Raw genomic sequence first — 21,587 nt, forward strand, 5'->3', positions numbered from 1 at the left:
CTGCGTGTGTGTGTGTGTGTGTGTGTGTGTGTGTGTGTGTGTGTGTGTGTGTGTGTGTGTGTGTGTGTGTGTGTGTGTGTGTGTGTGTGTGTGTGTGTGTGTGTGTGTGTGTGTGTGTGTGTGTGTGTGTGTGTGTGTGTGTTTGTGTGTGTGTGTGTGTGTATGCGTTAGTCTGTGAGTCTAAGGTTCTGTGAGTCTATTGGTCTGTGAGTCTGCAGTCTGTTAGCCTAAGGGTGTATGAATCAGTTGGTCTGTTAGTCTGAGAATCTGTTTGGTTGGGGTTCTGTGAGTTTGTGAATTTGTGGTCAGTTATTCAGTGGGTCTGTGAGTCTGTAAAGATAAGTGAGACATTGTCATCCTTGGAATATCATCTGGAGCATGAATGATGCATTATATCCCTCGGAAGATCACGTAGATCATTAGTTGCGGAATTTTGAGCCATGGACGGTCATCTGGAGCGTTAATGAAGCGGTCTCAACTTTGGAAGATCATCTAGGTATCAGTGGAGCATTATAAATCACGGAAGTAATTTTGAGCATTATTATATCAGTGTAAATTTTTTATGGACGTAAAATGTAAATGACTATAACAGGATCTTTATGTAATTTGTCTTAAATTTGACGTATGAGAGGAAGAAAGGTTATGTTTCCATCCAATTTGTAAATAGACGCAAACAATTTTACTACAGGTTCTTTTATGTAAATGTAAGACCAAATACTATAAGGACATGTGATAGTTCTCCTGCCACGCATAAGTGTTAAATTATAAGATGTAGTTATATCCTTCACACTTCGTTCGAGATAAAATGTGACATGCAAATTATACCTCTTGCAAGTTATATATTTAATAAAAACAATATAACCGTAGTAAACTTGATATTCTCCTCAACATAAAATATACTCCGAGTTGTGCATATTTACGAACAGGGGGACACAGGTGAAAACAGAGTACTCAAGTGAGCCACAGGGGCGTTGGATATAATTTTTTCTGTGTTAGAGTAGTTAACAAATGAAATGCATTAGGCAGTAATGTGGTGGAGACTGACTCCATACACAGTTTCAAATGTAGATTAGATTTCAAATTACCGGGAGTTACAGTACCCATACAAAATGAGGTGCTCAGATCATACAGGATGAGGTAGTATTCAACCATACAAGACATATACTAGTATCCAGAACTTTGCTGAATTAGTGTCGCTCATGAGTCTCAGAGCCGTCCTCATGACAGGTGTTTAGTGAGACATTATTAAACGGGGGAACTTTTGGGATGCAAGAGTCTTTATTTTGCACATTGCGTCAGTGGTCGCTGTAGGCGCTGGCATTTTAGGAGGGTAGGATGAACTATTGCTTTGATGTAGATGTTGCCTTTATCGTATTGACCTTTCACGTCAAAGCTTACGACATCACCTGCTAGTGGTTGGGACTTCTCCTGCCGCTGATGTCATGGCTTATTCATGTTTCATTTTATTTTTATTTATATTTTTATTTAATAAAGTTTGTCTCTAACTCATTTTACGGATGCGGGTAGACCTGGATTTAGGAAATATGAATTTCTAATATAAAGATCTCGGCCTCAAAGTTTACTTTCACTTGCATTAATGCACTTACGTTGAGCTCCACCTGCGTGCCAGAACGTCGAGTGAGAGCTGGGCGTCGACATAATAGGATCAGAAGGTTTAAAACCTGAATGTTAAAATTATCTATGTAGTTTTGAACCTTTCATTTCGTGTAGTTCACAGTAGTGATGTGCATTGCCAGTGAAAAAAATAATTCAACTAGGTAATTTTTTTAGTTAAACTCAACTGAGATAATGATCTTTTTTCCTAGGAATTTGTTTTTGATCGTGTGCCTTTTGAACCTTAAGTACTATTGGTTTACTCTGGTCATCTCTCTAAGCTGAGTTTCGAAATTATCTCCGGGGTTGAGAAACATCAACGGGACGACAATATTTGGGGCTCCCATTCCTGCTCAAATGATCCTGACATGGCCACCTGATTCTCACATGAGACTACCTTAATGCTAGGCCCAAATTACTTAAATATATTTGCACATAAAGTGCCACGTAAAGTCCAGACAAAGTTAGATGGTCCAGTTGGTGGAGTTGAGGATCCTGCTAAATGAGATATATAACCTCTGGATACAGAGTTAAGTCACCAAAGACTTTGGTCTTTAGACAGACGTTATGGCTGAGGGAGGTAGGATTCGAGTCAGATATAGCACATTTTTTTACTTCTGGACCCAAAGGAGCAACTAAGAGCCTTGTTGATAATCTCAACTTAAAATCTCAACTGGATACCAGTTAAATATCTTTGAGGATCTTCCTTAGTAAGTTGTCTGTAGTGAGGAAGTAAAACAACGGGCAAGGGCTTATGAGACTTACAGTTCGAGGCTGTAATATGTCTAATAGACCTAGTAACTGAAATGCTATTACCCACGTTATAGAGATCCTTTCCCATTACGAGGATATTGAGACCTAAATCCCCTCCACCACTCAGCGGCGCTGCTGGGAAGGCTAAAGTCTCGAATATATACCAGCTAGGCATCTCTAGGATATTTTCTTAGTGTGTTGAGCATAATGTGGTAGGTAGAGCATACCTAACGTTGATTTTTGGATTCAACGACACCGGCAACCACCTAGTTGATGGTCTCGTCAACTAGGTTGTTGGACTCGGCTGCTCGCAGCCTGACGTATGAGTCACAGCCTCGTTGATCAGGTATCCTTTGGGGGTGTTTATCAAGTTCTCTCTTGAACACTGTGAGGTCGGCCAGTAATGCCCCTTATGTGTAGTGGAAGCGTGTTGAACAATCTCAGGCCTCTGATGTTGAAAGAGTTTTCTCTCAGAGTACCTATTGCACCTCTGCTTTTCAACGGGGGAATTTTGCACATCCTGCCATGCCTTCTCACGCACACGAAACGGGGGCTCACGCTTTTGTGGCCCACAGTTCGAGGCTCCAATGGTCTTAGTGAATCAAATGTTATTACCTATGTTAATGTAGTTTCTCGATTTATTTGATGAGGTTGTGATGATCTAAATACCTCCATGACTCAGTGGTACTCAGGGGAAGCAGTTGGATATAATTCAGTAATTCGTGCATAGTATGATCGGCAGAGCTATGGGGCTTACACTTTTGTGGCCACCAGTTCGAGGCTCTGATGGGCCTAATGAATGAAATATATATTTATATATTTAAAAGAGAAAGTATGTTTGTCTCTGTGCAAGGTTGGAGGCCAAACGCTTGAGGCTTGCCTCACCAAACTTTTCAAGATGACTATGACAAATATCAAATCCCTGTATTAAATATAAATAATCAAATATATCTAATCAAATATCAAATCAGATATCAAACCTAATGATGGAAAAGTACACTATCAACAAGCCAAGCCAAACCGAGGTCATAAGATAAAGCTCATGCCATCTATCGTCATAAAAGTGCACTATCAACAGGGCACCCTGTTACAAGATGTCATAGGAAAGTCTGGGTTAGCACCAGTGCCAAATCTTAAGAAATATTGGCAGCCATACCAACCTTCCACATATTTTCATAAAGTCTGATATAGATGTTGTGTTGTACGTAGCGTTATTTTAAGAGTTACAGTGCTTTGTAGTCGACCCTGAATGATTGACGATCCTGTGATATAGGAATTTGTTTATTAATCAAGATACAGTCTCTTGATATGCACTACATAACCTATCATATAGTCTTGATTGCTGTATAAATGCAGATGCTTCAGCACTTAAGCAGTACTTAATTGTATCCTTGAATTAGGCATTGGAATTCATTATCTACTAACAAAAGGGACTGCTGTCCGCCTCCTATGTCAGAGGACGGGTGTTCGAAGCACCTAGTGCCCAAGGTGAATGAAATGTTAAAGCTATGGTAAAGTGGTTGGGGGCGGATGGCTGATATACAAAAATGTCGTGCCTGCCGGGTCCTTCTGTCCTCCATCCCCACTCCCATACCCTGTGCTTTATCTTCCCCCTCTCCACCTGTTTCCCCTCAACATCCTCCTCTCTTTCTCTCTCTTCAAGTATCCACCATTCTCTTCCCCTCGATTGCTCTCCGATTCAGAAAAGGTAACCAAGCTAAAGACTCAGCCAGCCACCTTTCACCACTTATATGTGTGGGTTAACTATCCCCCTCTTAATATTCTAATAGGACTGAGTCTGAGTAACTTATCTATGTCCCACACCCCAGACCATTTACCCTGCAAAGTTTCGTGAGGGTAGCCCCAAGCGGCTGACCGAAAATCTTGCAGACAGAAAACAGACATTCTCTATTATAGATATAGATAGGAAAAGATAATTAGAGAAATAAACAAAAAGAGAGAGAGGGGGGGGGGAGGAGTATCACTATCAATACTAGTACACTATAATACTATAACAGTAACTATCTTATTAACATGTTAATTTTTTTAAGACAAAATATATATTAAGATTACATAGTTCAGCCAAGATCTTGCAAATGATTCTAAAAATCATTATCTAGTTAGTCAGTCAGGAGTTTGTGATCAATAGCTTGAAATGCCAACTTTGGATGCATTGTGATATCCTGATGAGTGGACAAAGTAATAACAGAGCTCCAGGCACCTAATACCAGCAGAGTATAAAAGGTTTATCATAACCAACGGGATTTGTGCATCGGCACTTAAGGGGAATACAAGATAATAATACAGCTGGTGCCATCTATTGGTAGAAAGATACACTATCACCAGGCCAAGCCAACCTGATGCCATAAGATACAGCTCATACCATCTATCGTCATAAAATTACACTATCAACAAGTTAACTTCTAAGGTACAGCTGATGCCATCTATCGGGACATAGGTACATTATCAATAAAGCAAGCCCACCCGAGGCCCTAAGATACAGCTCATGCCATCTATCGTAATAAAATCACACTATCAACAAGTTAATCTCTAAGGTACAGCTTATGCCATCTATCGAGAGGGAGAAAGGTACATTATCAATTGGCCGAGGCCATAAGATACAGCTCATGCCATCTATCGTCATAAAATTGCACTATCAACAGGGCACTCTCTACGGTACAGCTGATGCCATCTATCGGTGGAAAAGTGCACTATTAACAACCCAAGCCAAACCGAGGCCATAAGATAAAGCTCATGCCATCTATCGTCATAAAATTGCACTATCAACACGGTACTCTCTAAGATACATATGCACAGTATGCTAATATATAACAATATCAATTTATGTATGAGAAAATTCCTATTTTGAATGAACAACATGTTAAAATTGATGAGTGCGTCTTTGGGATCGACCGCTGGATAGAATGCACTTTGTCTAAGAACGGGTTGGTAGAAGAAGCCTTTACTCGATCAATTCCTGTGATTGGCCGTCGTGTAGAATGTAAATAAAGAGTTTCTACCAATCAAATACTAGCGCAGGAATTCATTCTTCAACACATCAACCTCCTTATGAGCTGTTGTTGGCTTGTAAATAGTGCATTGTTATGCCAACAGATGGCACAAGCTGTATCTTTTAGCGTGGCCCAGATAGTGTAATTTCAGGCAGATAGATGGCAAAAACTATATCTTAATAAAGCTGCTGTTTACCTGGACTGGAGATAGTGCACTTTTCTACCGATAGATGGCATCAACTCAATCATTTCCTTCGAATGTCCTCTAAATCCTGATGAACAAATCCAGTAACTTATAATAAGGATTTTATACCCCGCTTATATTAGGTGTCTTGAGCTTTGCAGCTACTTTAGTTTAGTTTCTCTGAAAAATAATTTATACTTATATTACGTGGGGTGAGGCATTTAGAGACTATTTGATCAAAAGTCGTGAGCAAAATACACTTCGAGAAACGTTCTAATGTAAGCTGTTGTAAGTTATGTGCAAAGAGCTTTTCATTCATGAACAGGGGAGTTAAATTATCCGAGGCCATAAGATATAGCTCATGCCATCTATCGTCATAAAATTATATTATCAACATTTTTTTTTTTTTTCTTTTTAGCAGGGATAATCCTGCGCGGGCCCTTAGCCTCTGGCTGGCCCACTAAGTGATGCTTGTTTCTGTTTTACCTGGGCGGAGGATGAGTATGTATGACTCGTATGGTCGCTTCAGTAAGATCACTATCAACAGGGCACCCTCTAAGTGACAGCTGATGCCATGTATCGGTAGAAAAGTACGGGCCAGACGTGTTTCATAGTGTACCTTTTGAAATGTAGATGCATATATGTATGTAATCACATGCGTACAAAAATACCAATTGTGTAACTAGCTTCACAAAATTGCCACTTGCTTAGCTAAATGAACTGTGGAGCTCAGTTTCTGAACCCATTACGTGCCTCTGTAACCCTTTCCACCATCGCTCACGAAATAGGTATAGGATGTATAATAAATGACTAACCGCCAATGGCGGAATTTAGCATCAAGCACAATTACAAAGCATGGGCGGGGCATCAGAGCCTCCTTGTTATTTATTTCTATGCCCCACCCACTGATGACGTCACAGCTTAGGTAGCCAGGTAGTTTTGTATAACAACTGTTATATTCAATAATATATTCTTATTACTTAATTAACAAGATTAGAGTTGAAACAAAACGTCATAAGCAGGATTGGTGTGCTGAACATCAGACTATATTATTAAGTGGGTTCAAGTTCAAGTTCAAGTATGTTTATTGAGAAAAGAAAGAAATACATCTCAAAGGGATAGAGTAGCTTAGGCTATTTCTACCCCCCCCCCCCAACGTGGAGCATTTAGCTGATAATTTACTGTGATTGGCTCTTGTGGAGAATAACGACAAAGAATTTCTACCAATCAAATACAAGCGCGGGAATGCTTCCTTCAGCACAACAACATGGCTTATGTACTGCTGCTGTCCTCTTGATAGTGTAACTTTATGCCAATAGATGGTGTCAGCTGTATCTTATAAGTGGGCCTGTTGCTAGTGCAATTTTATGACGATAGATGGCATGAGCTGTATCTTTTGGCCTCGGATTGGCTTGGCCTGTTGATAGTGTACCTTTCTACCTGTAGATGGCATCAGTTGTACTTTAGAGGGTGTCCTGTCGATAATGCAATTTTATGACGATAGATGACATGAGATGTATCTTATGGCCTCGGTTTGGCTTAGCCTGTTGATAGTGTACCATTATATCGATAGATGGAACTAGCCGTAATTTAGCGTTTGGCCTCTTAATAGTATGATTTTGTGCTAATAGATGCCATAAGCTCTATAATATGGGTTCTAGCCAAAGGAGCCACATATAGACCCCCTACCAAGTTTTTTGGCGCTGCTTTTTTGAAAACCTTTTGCCTCGATTCTTTCCTCCTTCTGCAATAAGTTCTGCTTGTAAGGTATTTTTGGTAGTGACCTTCTTTTGTGTCTCGAGGTCGAATATGTCGTCCAACAGAATTTCCAACTCTACTTTCCGGGCCATTTCACTCGGTCTGGACATAACATGACAGTTTATGCCCAGATTTAGGAGAGTGACTTGGTCCTCAGTGAGGTTAATTCCTGCAAGGTTCGGGAAGCCATCTCTTGGTCGTGGAATTGCCATAGGTCCTCCATATAATGTTGTTAGTTTCTTGATAATCCTTGTTTCAGTGCTGAGGTGATGTTGGTCTGTGAGGATGTCGAGGTGTTGTTCAATGCGGGTACGGATACTATGGTCGATGTTGCTATTTCTCCACTCGTTTGTAGCATGAAGTAGTTGCGTTTTGTTGTCTTTGATTTCATTCTCTGCCTTGTATATCTGATCACGAATCAGATCCTGCCAAAGATCATTGGGGAATATAAACCTGGATATGCGTATGGAAATGTCAAGACGCACAAGCCTGGAAACCCACTTCGGCCAATCATTAGCCAGATACCCACACCCACGTACAGACTGGCGAAGCGACTCAACGGCCTGCTGACTCCTTATGTTCCTTGCGCCTTCAGCCTGAAGTCTCCAAAGGAATTTGTGGACTTACTGCGGGGCGCACGGGCCACAGGAATAAGAGCCTCGTTGGACGTAGAATCGCTGTTTACCAAAGTACCTGTGGACGAGACAATCGGAATGATAGCCGACAGAGTGTATCGTGATCCAGCCTGTACTCCTCTTGACATGCCAGAAAGTATTCTGAGGAAACTACTCCAAGCTTGTACTAAAGAGGCACCCTTCTTGAGCCCGGATGGGCACATGTATAAGCAAGTAGATGGGGTCGCCATGGGTTCTCCCCTAGGTGTCCTGTTTGCAAACTTCTACATGGGTACCATCGAGCAAAAAGTCTTAGTCGACATGAACTTGAAACCGGCCATATACTGCAGGTATGTTGACGACATTTTTACACAGGTACCTGATGTCAGACATCTGCAGGAGCTGAAGGAGGCATTTGAGCAGAGTTCCGTGCTGCGTTTCACTTACGAGACGGAAAAGGATGGGAAGCTGCCTTTTCTAGATGTAACAGTCATGGAAAAGGGCGGAGGTTTCCACACTGCAGTCTACACTAAGGAAACAAACATAGGAATGTGCCTAAATGCCAACAGCGACTGCCCTGACAGGTACAAGAGGAGTGTTGTTAACGCATACGTCGACCGTGCTCTCAGCCACAGCTCAGAATGGAAGCAAGTCGACGAAGAACTCTGTAGGGTAAGGCAGGTCCTAGTCAATAACGGCTTCTCCAATGGTTTCATCGAAGACATCATAAGAAGGAAAGTGAAAAGCCATGCAACCTCCGAAGAGACAACTAACACAACACCTATACCCCCTATTAGACTATTTTACAGGAACTTCTTTTCCACAGCTCATAAAACGGAGGAAAGGGTCCTGAAAGATATTGTTAATAGAAACGTTATCCCTACAGACAAAAATCAGAGGATACAACTGACGATTTACTATAAAACCAGAAAAACGGCCAGCCTACTCATGAGAAACTCTCCAGACACAAAACAGAACGCTTTAAAAGAGACTAACGTCGTCTATGCCTTCAAATGCCCACTTGGGGACTGTAAGCTCCAAAAAACCCAGTATATAGGCAAGACAACAACATCTCTTTCTAGGCGTTTAACGATGCATAAGCAACAGGGCTCCATTAAGGAACATATAATCTCTTCCCATAACCAAACCATCGCCAGAGAAATCCTAGTAAACAACACAGAAATCATCGATAGATACAGCGATAGCAGGCGGCTTGACGTTTGCGAGGCACTACACATCAAGAAGTCAACACCAGCAATCAACAGCCAATTATTGCACAACTATATTCTACCCACCTCAAGACTCCGCTCCAATATAGAAGCATCAAGAAATATGGACCAATAGGCTTTCTACAAACACTTCTATTCAATACCCATTGTTTCTGTTCTGTCTTGTGTTGATACTTTTAATACCCTATTAATATCCCCTAGTGTTCTGTCTTGTGTTAATGCCACATCACCCTTCCCACCTCACTCAAATGTAGATATAAAATCAGAGAAACGCAAGTTCTAATCAGTTGTGTATTTGTGAAGTCTTTGAAAATGTAATAAGTTTTACGAAACGCGCCCGTGTCGCGTCAGACTAGAAATAAAAATGAATTTTGGAGAAGTGATTTTTGATTTACCTCCAACAGTGAAGCGTAATGTACGAAAGATTGAGAAAATTCGTGTTAGAATTATTAATCTTACTTTTTCGGTCATATTTAATAATATATATATATATATATATATATATATATATATATATATATATATATATATATATATATATATATATATATATATATATATATATATATATATATATATATATATATATATATATATATATATATATATATATACTTATTGGCAATGAGTGAATATGGACCATAAACTAGGAGGTCGAAGCTCTACCAGCCTCACGAAAATACTCTTAATAAGAATACAGAAAGTAGAAATCTCCAACCCATTCTCCTGTTTAGACCATCGTATGTATATTGACGTAATGGACGATTAGATAATATCATATAATACTGTTCACGTTATAATGTCCGGAAAATATAAAGCTAAAAACCACAATAAAATATTCCTAGGCCTAATATAGCACAGGTATGTACTATGTTAGGCCCTAGTAACATTGTACTATGTATTAGGCCTAGGATTTTTAGGTTAGGTTTTATTTTCAACAAAGTACGAAACCTTTTCCTGTTTGTCCACATTCAATAGTACCAAATTTTACTTCTAATAGTCCATTACTTCAATATTTACGGTGGTCCACAACGTTACAGTAAGTACTACCTAAACTGGAGAATGGGCTGCAATCTTCCATTCACTCGTAGCTACAAGCCTTCCCTCGCCGGAATTGCCTTCTTCCTCCCTACTTCATCACAGTTCCATTCTTCTTCCTTACATATCTCTACCACGAATACTTCCACATTTTTAACCTTTATAAATAGCTTATACTTTCTCCCATTCCCTCGTGACCCCAATCTACTTTTTATTCTCTCCTTCACGCCTTCCAATCCTTCACTCTTACTGTCCAAGTCTACCTTCTCTTTTACTCACACCGCCACACAACGTTCTCCCGCATCTCACTACGCCCACACTTCTGCCTGACATAAAGTATGAAGATAAAGTTGATGGAATACAGAGAAGAGCGACGTAACTAGCAAAGTCCCAAGAAATGATTCCTCTGAAAAGAGAGTTAAAGACCTATATTAGTTTTCTCTCAGGGAGCAAAGCTTTCAAAATCTGCTTCAAGACCAATGAGATATTGAAGAAAATTTATAAACTCAAACGGATATATATATATCTAAAGGCCAAACTGATTCGACAATTCGACAACACCTTCGAAGGCAGGTGAAAGGATTATTTTTTTCTTTATTGATGGTCTTAAAACGAGAATAAATTAGATTCTGGCTACTTCAGCGCAAAGAGTATTGAGCGGCACATTATATTGTGTTCTTTTTGTCTTCCTTATGGAATGACTTAATTAAAATGTGTAAGTTTCAAGTTTTTTATAAGAGTATCTTCTTCAACGTCACAACTATAAGAACGTCTCATAAATATTCATTGCACGGGCAAATATTCCATGGAAGGAATCATCGCGGGACAATAACGTGATTCATGCTGTTATTGATGGAACTACTCTCTTGTCTTAGTGGTGATGGCTTGGCGCTTCCCACTGATAATGATTTCCTCCCTCCCTCCCTTGTCTTACACACGCTCAGTGAGAGTCTTGTAAGTGGAATGGTGAGATGTGTCACTTCCCAGCCCAGCTCTGGTCTGAGTGACGGTCACCCCGGGTGTTACTCTGAGTGACGGTCACCCCGTGTGTTACTCTGAGTGACGGTCACCCCGGGTGTTACTCTGAGTGACGGTCACCCCGGGTGTTACTCTGAGTGACGGTCACCCCCGGGTGTTACTCTGAGTGACGGTCACCCCGGGTGTTACTCTGAGTGACGGTCACCTCGGGTGTTACTCTGAGTGACGGTCACCCCCGGGTGTTACTCTTAGTGATGGTCACCCCGGGAGTTACTCTGAGTGACGGTCACCCCCGGGTGTTACTCTGAGTGACGGTCACCCCGGGTATTACTCTGAGTGACGGTCACCCCGGGTGTTACTCTGAGTGACGGTCACCCCGGGTGTTACTCTGAGTGACGGTCACCCCGTGTGTTACTTTGAGTGACGGTCACCCCCGGGTGTTACTCTGAGTGACGGTCACCCCGTGTGTTACTCTGAGTGACGGTCACCCCGTGTGTTACTCTGAGTGACGGTCACCCCGTGTGTTACTCTGAGTGACGGTCACCCCGGGTGTTACTCTGAGTGACGGTCACCCCGGGTGTTACTCTGAGTGACGGTCACCCCGGGTGTTACTCTGAGTGACGGTCACCCCGGGTGTTACTCTGAGTGACGGTCACCCCGGGTGTTACTCTGAGTGACGGTCACCCCGGGTGTTACTCTGAGTGACGGTCACCCCGGGTGTTACTCTGAGTGACGGTCACCCCGGGTGTTACTCTGAGTGACGGTCACCCCGTGTGTTACTCTGAGTGACGGTCACCCCGGGTATTACTCTGAGTGACGGTCACCCCGTGTGTTACTCTGAGTGACGGTCACCCCGTACTCACCTAACTCACCTAATTGTGCTTGCGGGGGTTGAGCTCTGGCTCTTTGGTCCCGCCTCTCAACCGTCAATCAACTGGTGTACAGATTCCTGAGCTTATTGGGCTCTATCATATCTACATTTGAAACTGTGAATGGAGTCAGCCTCCACCACATCACTTCCTAATGCATTCCATTTGCTAACTACTCTGACACTGAAAAAGTTCTTTCTAACGTCTCTGTGGCTCATTTGGGTACTCAGCTTCCACCTGTGTCCCCTTGTTCGCGTCCCACCAGTGTTGAAAAGTTCATCCTTGTTTACCCGGTCGATACCCCTGAGGATTTTGTAGGTTGTGATCATGTCCCCCCTTACTCTTCTGTCTTCCAGTGTCGTGAGGTGCATTTCCCGCAGCCTTTCCTCATAACTCATGCCTCTTAGTTCTGGGACTAGTCTAGTAGCATACCTTTGGACTTTTTCCAGCTTCGTCTTGTGCTTGACAAGGTACGGGCTCCATGCTGGGGCCGCATACTCCAGGATTGGTCTTACATATGTGGTGTACAAGATTCTGAATGATTCCTTACACAGGTTCCTGAACGCCGTTCTGATGTTAGCCAGCCTCGCATATGCCGCAGACGTTATTCTCTTTATGTGGGCTTCAGGAGACAGGTTTGGTGTGATATCAAGTCCTAGATCTTTCTCTCTGTCTGTTTCATTAAGTACTTCATCTCCTATTCTGTATCCTGTGCCTGGCCTCCTGTTTCCACTGCCTAGTTTCATTACTTTGCATTTACTCGGGTTGAACTTCAACAGCCATTTGTTGGACCATTCACTCAGTCTATCCAGGTCATCTTGTAGCCTCCTACTATCATCTCTATCATACCTATCATCTACTATCATACCCGTGTGTTACTCTGAGTGACGGTCACCCCGTGTGTTACTCTGAGTGACGGTCACCCCGGGTGTTACTCTGAGTGACGGTCACCCCGTGTGTTACTCTGAGTGACGGTCACCCCGTGTGTTACTCTGAGTGACGGTCACCCCGGGTGTTACTCTGAGTGACGGTCATGACCCTTCCCCTTGTTGGAGGAAAAGTGTGTAGAGGAGAAAACCAAGGGAGGCACTAGAGAGAGGAAATGAGGGAGAAGAAGGAGAAAAGAACGGGGGTAGAGGGAGACAGACTGTCCCGGGCACTGCCGGATACCCTCTTGTTATATACATATAATTTGGATTGCTGGTTCAAGGTTGAAGGTCTGACAGTGAAATGGAATGGGGAGAGAGAAGGGCGGAAAGAAGGGAAGGGGAATGACATGGTGTGAGAAGGTAGGGGAGAAAGACGGGATAAAGGGAGGGGGGGGGGATAAGAAGAGGGATGGAAAGGTTGACGAAACAGACAACGCTCGGTTACCCTGCTGGAATACATATAATAGACTGATGTAAATAATTTGAAATAGATCGTGTGTGTGTACTCACCTATTTGTCAATCTGTCAATTGTACTCACCTACTTGTGTGTTTGTGTGTGTGTGTGTGTGTGTGTATTCACCTAGTTGTTCTTGCGGGGGTTGGGCTTTGGCTCTTTCGGCTCGCCTCTTAACTATCAATCAAGCAACTTTTTTTTTCTCACACACACACAGGAAGCAGCCCGTACCAGCTGTCTAACTACCAAGTACCTATTTATTGCTCGATAACAGGGCCATCAGGGTGAAAGAAACTTTGCCCATTTGAATCCGCCTCCACCGGGGATAGAACCCGGAACTTCAGGACTACGAATCCGAAGCGCTGTCCACTCAGTTGTCAGGCCCCTACGTGTGTGTGTGTGTGTGTGTATATATACACTTGAAAAAAGTTCCATCTATTGGTAGAATTTAGCATAAAGTACACTAACTGAAGACGTTACAGGTTAGGTAGCGAAGCCAATTTTTTTGTATACCACCTGCAATATCCTACATTAATTCATTATCACTTAATTGACAATTTCATATGTTTCTTCTTTTAGATTTTAGCTGAAATAGAAAGTAATAAGCAGGGCTGGTGTACTGAATGCCGAAGATATTATTAAGAAGGAACAGCCCGTCCTTATAAACAAAGGCCAAAGTCCATTCCATGCTCACGCCGAACCCCCTGTTTATGAATGAAAACAGTTTACACATCACTCACAACTCATGACGTTCGAACACTTCCGGAACAAGTGCTTCACTGACGAATTTTGTTCGAACCAAACCGCTGTAAATGCTTCATCCATGTACTACAAATACAAATAATCGCCAACAGAACCTTAATACCTTACCTAACGTATGCCTATATATGCGTAATATGCAGATATATTATAATATAAATTTATATTTGAGAAAATTCCCGTTTTGAATGAACAGCATTTGAAATTTATGAATGCGTCTGTGGGGTCGACCGCTGGATGTAATGGCCTTGAGTCGAGGACGGATTAGTAAAGCTTCACCCACGTATTACAAATCAGCCCGTCCTCCAAACAAAGATCCAAAAGTGATTCCATGCACCCGTTAAACCCCCAGTTTATGAATGAAAAGCGGTTTACACACGACTCACAACTGCTGACGTTCGAACATATCCGGAACAAGTGTTTCACTGACGAATTTTGTTCGAATCACAACGTTCTAAATGCTTCACCCACGTACTACAAATACAAATAATCGCCAACAGAACCTAAACACCTAACCTAACCTAACCTATGCCTATATATGCACAATATGCTAATATACTATAATATTAATTTATACTTGAGAAAATTCCCGTTTTGAATGAACAGCATATTAAAATTTATGAATGCGTCTGTGGGGTCGACCGCTGGATGTAATGGACTTGAGTCGAGGATGGGTTGTACAAATACAAATACTCGCCAAAAAAATCTAAACACCTAACCTAACCAGTGCCTACATATGTACAATATGGAAATATGCAAAATATTCAATTATATTTGAAAAAAAAATCCTGTTTTGAATGAACAGAATGTTAAAATTTATGACTTCGTCTTTGGAGTCAACCGCTGGATGGAAAGGACTTTGTCTGAGGACGGGTTGCTTCCTGTGATTGGCCGTAGTGGAGAATATCCCCGGAGAGTTTCTACCAATCAAATACAAGCGTTAGAATTGTTCTTTCAACACAACAACCAGCCTGATGGGCTGCTGTTGGCCTGTTGATAATGTGATGTTATGCCAACAGATAGCACCAGCTGTATCTTATAGCGGGTGGCTTGTTGATAGTGTAATTTTATGCCGTTAGATGGCATAAGCTGTATCTTAAGGCTGTTGTTGACCTACACTGTTAATATTGTACTTTTCTACCGATGGATGGCATCAACACAGTTATTACCTCCGAATTTCCCCTTAACACTTATGAACAAGTCCAATATCTTATGATTGGGATTTTATACCTCGCTTTTATTAGGTGTCTTGAGCATTAGCAGTTACTTTAGTTTAGTTTCTATGAGCAAAAATTTGTACTTGGAGTACGTGAGTGCAGCATTTCAGAGACTTTTTGATCAAAAGTCGTGAGCGAAATACTCTTCGAGAAAAGTTGCAATGTAAGCAGTTGAGAGTCATGTGCGAAGAGCTTTTCTTTCATGAACAGGGAAGCGAATGCTAAATTAAGGAGCATTTCCACAACGTTAACGAGGATGGGCTAAATAATGATAATACATTCTTCATGTCTGAATTTAGCTTATAATCTTCATTACCATGTTCGAAGCTGATTCGAGACTTACGTCATTCACTACCTGCCTGTACCGTTAACTCTCCCTAAATCAACGTTACCAAAATATTTTACATAACTTTATCTAAGCCTGAGTATCCACATATCCAAAATGTATAATAACATTAATAATATTTGAAACAGAAATGTATTTGTTTCATTGTCGACAGATGTATAGTTTGTTATAACTTCTTACGACTTTATTCATGAACCAAAGTTTACTTGTAGCCTTTTTAAGCCTAAATTATTCATATTTTCATCCGTTGTTTCTAGTTCTCGACAGATTTAATTGTTTCACAAGTTCTTTATATCATCATTGATTGTGCTTATCGTTTAGATCTGTCCATCAGCAACGTCGCCTTCGTTTATAAGTTCAAGATCAGTACAGTCAATGTTCTTAATGTTCTTTCATAAGCAAAATACCTGATGCTGAAGGTTAAATTTGGCATTAAACGTTGAATGTTTTCCTTCGTTATTCACAACAGTAATAAATGTAGGATAATATGTGAAACATTGTAAATAATCGTGCAAATTTATTATGATTTGCATTATAAATATATATAATGGTACATAAATACACAGATTTGTACAGCATAAGTTTAGAATCTTTTGTAAGTTAAAAAAGAAACTCTTGTGCTATTTTCCCAGAACAGAAATATAAACATTACTGAGGAGCACCGTAGCTGGCAGAGGGACCAGAGCGTGCAGCAGCAGCGTCTTCTGCAGCAGCGAAGGCGATCTGGTCCAGCACGAACTGGGGGATTGGGTGGGGGAACTCAGGAGCCACTGGCAGCAGGTCAGACTGGGGCTGGTAGCCGTTCTCGTTGGCAACGAACGTCACATGAACGGGTGTTCCGTCAGGAGCAGTGTAGCTGTAATATAGAATAATCTTGAGAACTGTGGAAAACATATCTGTGTTTTGTTAGATTAATTGATATTTGAGAATAGCTCACACCATCATTATCTTGCAATTGCACTCACGAATAGCTTCCGGACTTGACTACAGCGCCTTCGGGACCGTCGGGAGAGCCAGACTGGGACAACGTGATGCCATTGCCAGTCTCGACATCGAAGTTGTACCTGCCATCCTCTTCGTGGATACGGTCGTCCCTCAGGATGGGGATTTCCTCGCTAGACTCACTGTAGCGAGAAGGAGCGGCTGGGGCGGCGTAACCCCCCTGGGGGGCAGCGGTGGCCACGGCGGCAAGAGCGGCGAGAATTACCTGCACAACAAACACACCGAAATTAGTTAAAGGAAATAATTAAGACTAATTTCTGTATATAAAACTAATCCTTGCTCCATTTAGCTTCGTTGCATTCCTCATTTTCTTATCAGCTAAACTAAATACATATATCCAACACATAACTCAATTAACGACACTTTACATGGGGTTACAAATATCAGGGAGTGTAATAAAACGCCAAAAGACTAAAACCACGGACCCCACGAATGGGGGACAAGAGCTCTATGGACTATATTATGAACAACCTTAACAAGGAAAGAATCCAGAAGAAACTAACCGCTGCCCAACTGGTATTTTATATCTGTCTATCTATCTTAATAGTGATGGAGCTGTCCGCCAACATTCTTTCCATGTTTCGGTCTGGAAGCAGAGGAGCTCCAAGAGATGCATAACTTTTAAACACTCATTGTATTAACCAATGTACTTATGTAACCTTAAAATATCTAGTGGTATGTGTACTCACCTAATTGTCCTCACCTAATTGTGCTTGCGGGGGTTGAGCTCTGGCTCTTTGGTCCCACCTATCAACCGTCAATCAACAGGTGTACAGGTTCCTGAGCCTATTGGGCTCTATCATATATACACTTGAAACTGTGAGTGGAGTCAGCCTCCACCACAGAGGGGGAGGTGCATGTGGGTGAATGTGTGTGCGTGTGTGTGTGTGTTTAGAGGCTTGAATTCTCTCAAAGCTAGCAAGAGCACTTCGCCTACAGGGCGAGATTTCAGGTACTCACAAACTTCATGTTGACTGAGGTGTTCAAACACTGATGTCTGCACTGTCCGAGGCCACGTATATATAGTCCCCAGACGCCTACACCTACGCAGTTGCCAGCTTCACTCTCTGAGGTAATCTTCGCCCGATATTTCTTACTACCTTCGATTTTTCAAGGTTTGTAACTTAAATTGAACTTACGATCCTCGACCTTAGATGAAGCTGAGTAAACAAGAACACAAGTGGTCCAGAACACCAATGGGCCAGAGCACCCGTGAGTCAGAATACCAGTGGATCTTAACACTAATGGTTTAGAACACAAGTTGATCAGAACACTAATGGGTTAAAACATCAGTGGATCAGAACACAAGTGGATCACACCACCAAAGGACTACAAAACCAATATATTAAAACACCAGTGTATGAGAGTACCACTGGACCAGACCACCACTGGATCACATCCTCAGTGGACCACAGCACAATTGGTCCAAAACACCGCTTTACGGCTAGACCAGTGGACCAGAACACTGTAGGACTGTAACACCACTGAACCATAACACCACTGTACCAGAATACTAGTTGACCAGAACACCAGTGGACCAGAGCACAACTTGACAACATCTTTTGACACAACAGTTGTTGACAAGAACAGCAGTGAACCAGAACACTACTCATTCAGAACACCAGTGTATCAGAACACCAATAGAATAGAGCAGCTCAGAACCAGAAACTCACTTGAACATGTTCAGAGATGGATGACAAAGTTAATTTTTAGAATTAGAAACCATTCACATGAGAAGATCAAAGGCCTAATTTACCTTCTCTAGACCGGCGAGGACCTATGTATGACATGACTGAAGTATGCAAGTGGACAAAAGTATAACAACGGGAATATTAACAAGGTGTTAAATACCCACTCAAAATAGAACAAGAAACAATGGATATAAATAGGATAATTTTACATTCAAGAGAGACCTGGGTATATTCTGGTTGGGAAATCGAGTGCATGAAATATGGAACAAGTTACCACGTAGCATATTAGATGAGTTATATCTTGAGTGTTTCTAGCGTAGCGTAGACATATATATTAATGACTTTGAGTGGAGATATATATAGAAGCTCACTCATATAAGAGTCAGTAGTCCATCTGCCGTTTCCTTAATTCTCATATTCGCTTCTCTTATTTTTCTTATATTTTTTTTCTAAAATAATCAAAGAAATCCCACCTGTTAGAATTTCTGATAACCCTGAATGTTTGCAGAACTGACTTAAAGATTTGTCCTCATATTTCATAGTTTTTCAATACCTGTTCCAAGTTAACAGCTTTTTATTGTTCCTGGTTCCCAGTCGTATACAGTATAGATAATTTATTGCATATATCATTACTTTGTAACTCAATTTTAAATTAGTTCTACATGCTTTACTCTTTAAAAGTTAAGTTTATTGGCAGTATGTTTTTGCCTTCATCTGCAACAATTGATGATTCTATACATTATCTCAAGTATAAGACACTAATGATTCAAGTGATTTTACAAAAATCATACTGATGATTTGTTTTACTTTTGTCAAAACAAGATGCAGAGGAAAATGCATATTCCTGTTCTTATTTTTCTTAAATCAATGCATTTTGGCACAGAAATAAGCTCATCACCAAACTACTGAATTAAATTTTTCCTTTGTTTTTTCTTCCAGCCTTATAAGCCCTCGAGTCTTTTTCTTTATAGTTGAAATTTACCATTATAATTATTTTTCTTTCCCTCTGTCAGGTTTGTGGGAACCGACCTGTGAGATTTATATTTATTTAATTTATATGAATTTATATTTACGTTAATTTATATACTTCGATAGCAATTTGTATAATGATAAGTGGACTGTATTTCTGCAATAATCTCTTAATCTCACAAATCGATCCTCTACACATTAGGGGGGGTTTATATTTATATATATGCAGCCAATCAAACTACTGTATTAACTACATACATTGAAAAGGTTCCTTATCTTATAGTACAGCAGGTTAGTCCACCAGGTATAACTAGAGTGTAGACACCAAATTATCCTCTTTGAGGTAGCTTCTATCACCCAGTAACTGGTGCACATAATCTTGCATCCTCGTCTTGACCTGTCAAAAGTGCGCTAGCTGTGAAGCCAGAATCCTATATATGACAAGCTATATCAGAGAAAACACTATACAGTACATGGAACATTAAAGACCTGGCTTAATTACCTTTAGTATGAGGCTTCCATGTGATCTAACCGGGTCACCCTATATCCTGACATTAATGGCCATAAATGAATGATAAACGGGTTTCGGATAGACTTAACTTGAATTGTAGACATCGTGTTGACAATGGTACCTTTGGTTTCCATAACACTACGTCCAAGTAAAATTAACAGGAGCCGAATTTGCTCCCGTGTGAACCTCTGGTCTCTATATAAACAACAATGGCTGCCCTCCTTCCCCACTGACGCCTGGCCTACTTTGTCCAGATTTCAGAAAGTGATAGAAGGGTCACATTTACTCTACTTTAATATTGATAATTAAGTTAATTTATATAAGATGTTTTTATGATGGTAAAGTCCAAAGACTAATGTATTTAAGAATAATTCCCAGCAGAATAGCTGGTGAATTATAATAGTATGTGGTGATGATATCCCGTTTTCTATAGACGGTAATTCCTCTACAAGTTACGTTTTCTATGGGTAACTTGTTGGTAATACAGCTATTATCTGTATGATTATTAAATGGTGTCGGATTTTCCGACATAATTCCCCAGGGGGCTGCTCACGGGTCGAAGTCCTATTTAGAACAGACGAACACCGATACTCCTCCTTTGGATTATTAGATTAATTTGATGTTAGTAGTTAGTAATCACACATTTGTGTGTCTGTTCGTACAGGACGGATGTCCCGTACTAGAGTTGCAGGGGTTAGAAGTCTAATGCGATTTCATTTCCCTGTCAACTCTTGAAAGGCTAATATTCAAGCCTTATTACATATTATTTAACCCAGAAGACTGGATGTGATCAAGTACTACAGTCAAGTATGATTCAGGGACTGCAGTGAGATCAGTGACATTAGATATAACTTGAAGTTTGTTCAGGTAACTGGTCACTGATATATAAACACTGAGGCCCATGGAATACATCTTGATTAAATAATAAATGTATCAAATCAGTCATCAGATTTATTGGGGTTTAATTTAGTTAATTGATTCAGAAGATTGAATAGCTCATCATTAAAGTAAAGTATGGTTCTGAGACTGCAGTGGGTTCAGTGACATTGGTCGCAGTGACTTGTAGCTGTTTTAGGCTACTGTTCACTGATTTGCCACTGAGGCCTCATGAACTCATCTTCAGCTTCAAATGATGATACTAACATCAACCTCTGTTACTATAGTCAGCTGTAATCTCCTTAGTATAATGCTACTGGAGAAATATAATCAGCTGACAAATTTAGGTTTCTACTGGTATTGTTTATCTGCAGGCATAGGTCTCCTCAGGCTTGATACTGGGCCTGAGAGTAATTTACCTCCTGCAGAGTTTAACATGGTTATACCCTGATATTTAGTAGGGCTACCGATGAATCGATGGCAATAGTCTGTCCCTACAAGGAGACCGAAGTCAGTGAGGTGATCAGACTTAATATTATCTGCCAATTTTATTCCTCTATTTCTCAGGAATTTGGCTGTTGCTCTCAGACCTTGAACTTGTAGGTCTACTGGTATTTTGTCCACCACAATGGCTTGTACTCGACAGACGTACCTGCCTAAACGTACTGATGGTTGTACCACCTGGTAGACTTGAGGTCCTGCATCTGTTACAAACCCTGAGATGTTGAATGACATCTGGGCTACAGGCCTTAATTGTAGTTCATCTGCCAGCTTTTTAGTGATA

At 41.0% G+C, this 21,587-nt stretch overlaps 1 protein-coding gene across 1 annotated transcript; it reads right to left on the reverse strand.

Moving 5' to 3' along the window:
- Window positions 1–16,260: 16,260 nt before the first annotated feature.
- LOC123754932 (cuticle protein AMP1A-like) lies at window positions 16,261–17,759 on the reverse strand. Its single transcript, XM_045737276.2, has 3 exons — window positions 17,717–17,759; window positions 16,720–16,961; window positions 16,261–16,610 (listed from the first exon to the last, which is right to left on the reverse strand). Exons 1-3 carry the CDS (start codon window positions 17,723–17,725, stop codon window positions 16,403–16,405), a joined length of 459 nt encoding a protein of 152 aa, XP_045593232.1. The 5' UTR covers window positions 17,726–17,759; the 3' UTR covers window positions 16,261–16,402.
- Window positions 17,760–21,587: the final 3,828 nt, after the last annotated feature.

The sequence above is a fragment of the Procambarus clarkii genome, chromosome 28, assembly GCF_040958095.1.
Source record: "Procambarus clarkii isolate CNS0578487 chromosome 28, FALCON_Pclarkii_2.0, whole genome shotgun sequence".
Classification (NCBI taxonomy): domain Eukaryota; kingdom Metazoa; phylum Arthropoda; class Malacostraca; order Decapoda; family Cambaridae; genus Procambarus; species Procambarus clarkii.